The sequence below is a fragment of the Phyllostomus discolor genome, chromosome 6 (assembly GCF_004126475.2).
Source record: "Phyllostomus discolor isolate MPI-MPIP mPhyDis1 chromosome 6, mPhyDis1.pri.v3, whole genome shotgun sequence".
In the NCBI taxonomy this organism is placed as follows: Eukaryota; Metazoa; Chordata; class Mammalia; order Chiroptera; family Phyllostomidae; genus Phyllostomus; species Phyllostomus discolor.
This window is the reverse complement of record NC_040908.2, coordinates 165,088,349-165,096,524: the sequence shown is the minus strand read 5'-3', so window position 1 is coordinate 165,096,524 and position 8,176 is coordinate 165,088,349. Positions and strand designations below refer to the sequence as shown.

The window sequence follows — 8,176 nt, the reverse complement described above, 5'->3', positions numbered from 1 at the left end:
GAGCTCTGTCCTATTTGCCCATCAACCTTCTCCTGTGTGCACATGTGTGTACACATGACTAGTCTGTGTGTGTACGTGGAGGTGTGCAGCCCTCCGCTGAGGTGCCTGGAAGCAGTGACACAGGCCCCGTGGCCCAGAGACCACCGGACACAGCTGGTGGGGATCCCACCGGGCAGCAGGTGGCTCTTGCCTGCAGCCACACCTGTTAGCTGGTACAGGGGGCCTCTGGAGCCTGCCCTGTTCTGCCCGTGGCCCTGCACCCTGCAAGGGCCTCGCTCGTTCTGTGAGGAATGACGGCAGGCCGGGGGTGTTGCGGCCAGAGACGGGCTCCGGAGACCCGCAGACCAGGGCCTAATTCCCGATTCTGCCCCCTCTAATTGTGTGTCACGGGCAGTCAGTGTCCCTGAGCCTCAGTTTCCCCTCTGTGAAAAAGGGCAGAGTCTGCCTCGAAGGACTCAGGAGAAGACGGGATGAGACGAGAGCCGGATGTGCCGGGTGTGGTGCCCGGCCCGCAACAGGGGCAGAAAGGGCAGCAGCCCAGGTGGACTCTCCGGGCAGGAAAGCCGGCCTGGGAAAGGGCCACGCCAGCACGGGGCCCGCGCCTGGGCATCCGCTGGGTCGATCGAACAGTCAGTGGGGGCCAGTCCTTTGTTCCTTTATTCACTGTCTTCCCTCCCTCCCACTGATGATCTGCCGCCGGCCCTGTGTGGCAGCTGGGGACATCCCGACCCTCGGGGGGCTCCCAGGTTGACGGGGTCGGAGACAGGCATGTGGCCCCGGCGGTAGGTACGGGTTTCATTCTACCCTCGGGCGGGGCCCTGGGGCCCTGGACCGAGGACATCGGCCTGGGTTCAGGAGACTGAGTGGGATCATGGAGAAAGTGGCAGGGGGACTCTGGGGACAAGATATGGGCGCAGACAGGGCTCGCAGCATGGCTGGAGTGTGGACAGGCGTGAGGGGCCCAGAGCCACCTCGAGGTGAGCCTGAGGAGCCAAGATCACAGCACCTGTGCCAGGCCCGCAGGCTGCAGAGGGGAGCTGGGGAGGTCGTGGCCGTGGGGGATGATGCGCCTCAGGCTGGGGCAGCAAGAGTGGGGAGCTCCGGCTGCAGGGGCAGGACCCTCCGGGGCCTGGGCCTATAGCTCCTCGTTGCAGCGGGAGTGAGGGTTCGTTGGCCCCTGTCCGGCGCACCGTCCTTCCCCCTTGGTGTGTTGAAGGCGTCTCAGGCAGGAATAGGCAGGGCAGGGCCCTCTGGAAATTGAGTCCTCTGCTCGCCTGCTTTCTGCAGAGGACAGAAGGTTCTTCTCGAGGGAAGACTAAAACTGTGTGGATTTCACGACAGGATGCTCCCGGGTACGGGGTGCTGCCTTCTTCGCTGCCCTGTTCCGGAAAGACAGGAAGGGGTTGGGTCTCGAGGTGCAGTGCCCCCTGACCCCGGACCTGATCCGTCCTGAGGACTCGGAGACACTGCTGCTCTCAGGGACCCAGGACCGAGCATATGATGGAGCGTATGGGTGGGCGGTGACATTTTGGGGCTTTAGTAACAGAGTCTGGGCCAATGAGGACCCCCAGCAACGGCCATCGTGCCCTGGGCTCTCCACCTTACATAGGGCTACACTTGTTTCCCCTTGACCTCTCCCAAGGGGGAGCTGGGGGTGGTTGGGCCACTAGGGCCTCCAATGGTGGAACAAAGAGCAGGGCTCACCCTCCACACTGTCAGCTGGGAGACCCAGGCCTTGGCCTCTACTCTCTCAAAGCAGTGCTGTGTGACTCTTGGCCAATCCTATACCTCTCTGGGCCTCTACTTCTGTCCAGTGATGGGGAAAAGTGGCCAGACCACTCTCTTCTGGGATTCCCTAGAAGGAGAAGATGTTGGTCCCGGCGCTGGGCCCACTCACTGGTTCTGCACGTCTTGGATGGTGTCGGGCAGTGGCAGGTTCCGGGTCTCGGGCAGCAGCAGCGAGGTCAGGCCACTCAGCACCAGCACAGTCCCGTACACCAGCAGGGGCAGCGCGGGATGGTGTGTGCCCAGCAGCTGCACCAGCGGCCCCAGCATGGCTCCCAGGCGGGCTGCGACCTGGCCCAGGCCCACTGCGGTCATCCTGTTGGCACAGGTGTACCTGTGAGGGGCCACTGTGCCCGCTCATGGCCCGGACCTCCCACTCCGGCCAGCCCTACTCCGCCCAGGGAGGTCCAGTGGGTCAGCTGGGCAGGGACACACGTGGGCTGCCCGCCGGCCCTGAGACCATAGGGGAGAGAGGCACAGAGCAGGGACATCTAGGTCTGGGGATACGACCTCACCATGCCACCCCAGCCCAGGGCAGCCCCCTTCTCGGGCCCAGGCACAGCCTCACCTGAGCACAGTGGGGAAGAGCTCCCCAGTGTAGATGTTGATGCAGGTGAAGGTGACGCCTATACACTGAAGCCCCAGCATGGCTAGGCTTGAGCGCAGGTACCTCATCTCTGTAGCAGACGGGGTAAATAGGGGTGGGGGTGGGGGGGGGCCAAGGGTCAGATGAAAGCTCTCACTGACCTTTCAGTGTCTGTGAGTCACCTCCACTTGGGTGTCCCCAGACCCCACCCAGGCACCATGTCCTAAGTGACCTCATAGCCACTTTCTCTGATGCCCCCAGTCGGCTTCCCACACAGACAGCCAGAGCCACAGTCCAGAAGTCCTCCCTGCCCCTGCCCCCGTCCCCCGTGTCCATCTCTGGGTTCTCATTTTATCTCCACAGCGCCACCATGGTGCCTGTCCCGCTCCATCCCTGCTCCCAGGGCCCAGGACAGGCCACCACCACTGTTCCTGTTTGTCCCTGCAGCCTCCTTCCTAACCGGGCCCCTGCTCTGGTCTGGCACACTCTGAGGAGGGGGGACGGGGTTGCAGGGCCTGGCTCAGCACCCCACCCCCTGCTGGGAGGGAGCCTCTGGCGGCCTGCCCACTCACCGAGGGGCACCAGCACGTTGGCCAGGATGCAGAGCCCCCGCCAGCACCAGGGATGCTGCCTGCATGGGGCGGCGGCCCACACACCTCAGCAGCATCAGGAAGGCTATCTTGGCTGGAATGTCAAGGACACCGAGGAGGACCTGGAACAGGAAGATGTTGCTGTCCAGGGCCTGCAGGTCCAAGGCCAGGCCAAAGAAGGTGAAGCCAAAGGCAAACCTGGGGGCGGGACAGGGGGAATCCGGCGGAGGAGTGAGCTGTTCCATTGCTGGATGGTCCTCACACTCTCTCTTTCCTCCCCCTGTGGGCTCTGTAGGGCAGAGGGTGATCTCTGCAGACTACATTTCCCAGGATGCTTTGCCAAGGCTGCCTTTCATTAGGGTTGGCCAATGGGAGGCACTGATGGGAGGCTGGAGGCGGGACCAGGGGAGGAGCCTGCATATTCCTCCCTGAGTCTCCCAGGTGCGCTCTCTGGCAGTGGCTGTGTCCTCTCCAGGGCTCTATCTCCACTCCCCTGGGGCCTGGGTGGTTTCAGCCTCTGCTGGGTGGCCCTGACTCCTGGGCTCGGGAAGTACCCCTCTGTCCTCCCGGGGCCCTCCCAGCGGGGGTGGGAGTGTGTTCTCCAACTGCCCCCTTGGCCTCCTGGGCTGTGCGGCTCTCCCCACTGCCTGTGGTCCGAAACCTCCTTACTCCTCTTGCGCGGACTCTCTGCCGCCTGAGCCCACCTGGGCTGACCTGCCTGACTGATCGAGGTGCCAGGGCCACGGGGCTTGTCCTGGCCCCCCCACGGGCCAGCGGGACCAGCCAGAGCCCTGATTCCAAGCTCCCTGGCTGCCATCGCTGAGCTGGGGCCCGGGAGGGGTGGGGGTCGAGGGACACCTACCAGCACAGAGTGGAGGCATAGGTGCGGAGGCGCAGTCCGGGCCTGCGGAGCAGGGTGCCCAGGCTGGTGGGAGCCTGGCTCACAGGGAGCTCCTCCTGCAGTGCTGAGAGCACGACCTTCGGGCGTGGGGGAGGGCACTGTCAGCGCCGGGGCTCCAGGCAGCGCTGCTCTCAGAGCCATTATCCCAGGGGCCTGGAGCCATAGGTTGGCCACCCAGAGGCCCTGTGCAGGGTCAGGGGGAGGGTCAGAGGGGCCGGCCCAGGGGGAAGGCTCCGCCCTGCCTCACCTCCTTGGTCAGTGTGTCCTGCGCCTCCCTCTTCCCGTTGATGGCCGCCACCCTCCGCAGCTCCCGCAAGCCCTTCTCCAGCCTGCCTGTGATGAGGAGCCATCGAGCTGACTCTGCCAGCCACCTGGGGGGGGGGGGGGGACAAGTGAGGGGTCACTGCCCGTGGCCCCCAGGGCCTGGCTGCATTGTCAGCCCTGGGTCGGGCCTACACGAGCCCCACTGCCCCTCTTTCCCCCTCTGCCCAAAGGGGTGGCCTCACTGCTCAGCGTGCTAAGGTCAGTGGGTGGGCAGCTACGGGCGCTGTGACATGTGGCGGCCGCAGCTACTCAGCCACCCTCCTTCCCCAGCAGGCCGTCTTCCCTCCCCCTTCCCTCCTCCCTCCACTGGGTTGAGTTTGGGGGTCCCTGTTCTCCCCTTCCTGCCTGGCTCCTGACCCCATGGCCCTTCCCCTGCCTCTCCTGGGAGCCAGGTCTGGGCGGGCCTGGGTGCAGCATGGTCGCCCTCGCACCCCTGTGATCCAGGAGCACTGTCCTGCCAGCCCACCACAGGCCAGGGGCCTGCCAGGGCCCTTCTCCCCGGTCGGGCACTGCCCACGGGTCACACAGCCCCAGGCTCCCCGCTCCAGCCCCGTCAACTCCGGGGCTGAGCCTTCCTGCCTGAGCTGGCTCCTCCCCCCGTGCCCCTCCCTGCAAACGGCTTCACACCTGCCTGGGGCTCAGCCTGGAGCAGGGCCTTGGGTCCCCACACCCCAGCCCACTCCCTTCCCCGTCGTCCACAGTTCCCGTCACCCAGCGGCTCTTGTACTCCACTGACCCCTTGTCCCTCGCCTCGACTTGTCCCCGTGGTCCAAGCTGAGACAACAGCAGCCACCGCCCGGGTGTCATTCGGGGTCCCATCCCCACGGCAAGACCCCGACCCTCACACTGACCTGGCCCCCACATCCGCAACATTAAGTCCAGACCTCCCGCACTGTCTGCCCAGCTGGCCCGGGTCCCTGGGGTGCCCACTGCTCCCACCCGGCTCCCACCCCCAGGCTTTGCTCCTGCAAGTCACCAGCAGGACACGCTTTGCCTGGGAGCAGCAGCGGGGTGGGGCCACTTGCGTCACACCCACTGGCACCCTGAGGTCCTTTGGAGTTTGCAGAGCAGGGGACCGAGGGAGGATTCAAGGTGCCCAGGAGACGTGGAGCTGATCAGACCTAGTGTCCTGTGGGACCCGGGGGCTGTGGGGCGGGGGGAGGGGGTTGAGTCACAGCCACTCTGACTCCAGTACCGGTGGGAGGGGCAGCTGCCAACGCCAGGGTCCTTGGGGAGCCCTGGGGAGTTGTGGGTGAGGAGATGTTACATTTTGGTGCCGCGACAGCAATCGTGGTGATGTCACACAGGCTGCTGGAAGCAGGAGGCTGGTGGCCATGGAAGGCGGGGCAGGAGGGGATTGGGGGCAGCAGCGTTTGAAAGGAGAGCCGTGGGCACCTCGGGCACCCATCCCATCAGGCAGGGTGGGAGCAGGGCAGTGGGGACAGGGGTCACGAAGGGTGCTGGGAAGGAAGCTCCCTTGAGGCGCAGGAGGAGAAGAGGAAGGAGACGCATCCGGGACACCTGGATGAGTGGGCGACCATCGAGGCCTGAGACCACCACCTGTGCCGGGCTCCTGTGGCCCCCTCAGCCCTGCACCCTTCACCCCCTGCAGCCCCAGAGAAGTGTCGCCCCCTCCCCTGGGTAGCAGCTGGGCAGGGGGGTAGGGTGACACCCACCAGGAGTACCCAAAGAAGAGGAAGAAGGGGACAGACACGGCCAGCTGCAGCACCATCCAGTCGCGCAGGCCGTAGGCCACCCCGGCCAGCAGCACCATGCCGAAGCTGTAGCCCAGGCTGTTGAAGGTCATCGCCAAGGTCCGGGCTTGCTCAGACGTCCACTCCATCACTGCAAGGGGGCCATACAGGTCATCCCTGGAGCCTTCCAGAGCCTTCCCTGCTTGGCCCCAGGGCAGGGGGGGAGTACCTACGCAGAATGGCCGTGTTCATCATAACGCCCGCAGAGGCCACGGCCAGCAGGAAGCGGAACAGGCAGTACACAGGGAAGGTGGGGGCAAAGGCCGTCGCCGTGCCCCACACGGCCATGTGCAGGTAGCTCCAGGTCAGCGCCAGCCTGCACCCAAACCTGTGGCACACACACCGGGGAGCCAGGTCTGCAGCCGGCCGCGGCGTCGGCCGCGGGGCCTGGACCACCAGAGCCCACCCTGTGCGTGCACACTGAGCAGAGGGGCATGAGAAAATGACACCCGGGGGAGTCCAGAGCCCCATTTTCATCCCTGCAGGGCTTGTGAGCACAGGGGGGCAGGAAGGCAGCCTGAGCAGGAAATGAGCCCCCCATCAGCAGGAGCACCCAAGCAGCAGCTGGAGGCAGGCACGTGGCGGAGCAGGTTTCAGCGGTGAGAGTTTGACAACAACTCGACCCTCCGAAATCTCCGAGGAGAGTCAGGGAAGTCCAGGTCCAGAGAGCGTCCAAGCCGGCTCAGTGCAGAGCTGAGGGGGCAGGAGTGAGACCCGCACCCAGCGAGCAGGAGCAAGGGGGTGGCGAGGGCCGGGGTGGGCGGGACGCACCTGTCAGAGACTCTGCCAAAGGTGGCAGCTCCCACCAGGATCCCAGCCAGGAAGATGGACTGGGCCATGGGCTTCAGGGCCTGGGAGTCACACACCAGGTCCCACTGGCGCGAGAGAGGGGGAGCTGAGCTCAGGAGGTAAGGGGGCCCGGGCGGGAGGGGGCAGAGGAGCGAGAGGGAAAGGCCCTGGGGAGCTGGGTGACCTCTAGGGCGGTAGGGTCGCACCTTGTGGGACAGTGACGGCTGCCACCCATTGCCTGAGCCCCTCCATGGCTCCCTTTTGCCTTCCGGTCGAGGGTCAGGCCCTCTCCCCTCACCTGACCTCCCCCGCCTTGCTGGAGCCGGTTCCTCTGCCCCCTTCCCTCTGGGTCTGCACAAAGGGCCCCTCCCCGCTGGCTGGGAAGGGCCGCCGCCCCATGTTCCCAGATTTGTCCTGTGACCCCAGTGGGTCGCCTCTAGGAATCTGTGGAACATTCCCTGAGTCCCTGTGACCCGTGGGACAATGGCCTGCATGGGAGAGAGCTGCCCAGGTCACTGCTGACAAGTGGCAGAAGGGGCACCCTGGGTGCCTGCTGCTGTCCCACCAGCCAGGGCCTTTGTAGCTGCTTCCTGCCACCAACCCCTCCACGGGGGGACGTGTCCAGGAGGGTGGCTGGAAGCTCACGGCAAGTGAGGAGGCCTCCCGGGACTGGGCCCTTCTGAGTCCTGCCAGCTCGGGGCAGCGACTTTGGCCTCTCAGGTGCCGGGATGTGGGGAGGGTGTCGGGGAGGCCCTCACCTCGGCCACGATGGTGGAGCTGAAGGTGCTGAGGTCGTAGACCCAGCCGTCCACGCAAGGCTCCGTGGCTGCCTCGCTCCAGTGGGCGGCCGTGGCGTTGGGGTCCAGGAGCTGCCACTGAGGCTGGCGGAAGCGGCGACACTGGTGGGGCCCGTGGTTGGGGCCCGGTGGGATGGAGATGACCAGGAGGGCCTCGGGTGTGAGGGCCGCGGGGGCACCGGCCTGGGCGGTGCTGTTGTCCAGGAGCGGCGCCCAGCAGCGGTGGCCGGGCACGGCGCCCGAGAAGTTCTCCAACAGGGTGTGAGTGGTGAGCCACATGATGGGCACCACCAAGGCCACGGTCTGGAGACCCTGGAACCGGCCCAGGCTTCCCACCTGGTCCAGCAGTTCCGAAAAGGCCATGGAGCTTCCCAGGGGACCAGCGGAGGTTCCCGCGTCACGCAGGTCGGCTCAGCGCCGAGGGGTGTGCGCCAAGGGCCTGCTGCCCGGCGGCAGCGAGGGCGCCTCCACTTGGCTGACTCCTGGGGCGGGGGTCACGCTGATTGGCTGCCCCTGGGACCTGAGGCTGGGCGTGGTGACCCTGAAGCTACTGGCACTTCCCCAGAGACGCAGGGGACCCTGGGTCACCGGGAGAAGATGGACTGGGACGGGCAGAGAGTGGAGACCTAAGTCATCATGACTGGAATTAA

At 65.8% G+C, this 8,176-nt stretch overlaps 1 protein-coding gene across 1 annotated transcript; it reads right to left on the bottom strand.

Moving 5' to 3' along the window:
* Window positions 1-639: 639 nt before the first annotated feature.
* Window positions 640-7,968, bottom strand: SLC22A12 (solute carrier family 22 member 12). Its single transcript, XM_028515090.2, is given in 12 exon segments — window positions 640-818; window positions 1,271-1,379; window positions 1,898-2,101; window positions 2,354-2,462; window positions 2,944-2,980; window positions 2,982-3,159; window positions 3,824-3,939; window positions 4,110-4,233; window positions 5,863-6,031; window positions 6,114-6,268; window positions 6,712-6,815; window positions 7,488-7,968. Coding segments are annotated over 11 exon segments (1,662 nt in total). The 5' UTR covers window positions 7,890-7,968; the 3' UTR covers window positions 640-818; window positions 1,271-1,315.
* Between the last annotated feature and the right edge of the window lie 208 nt (window positions 7,969-8,176).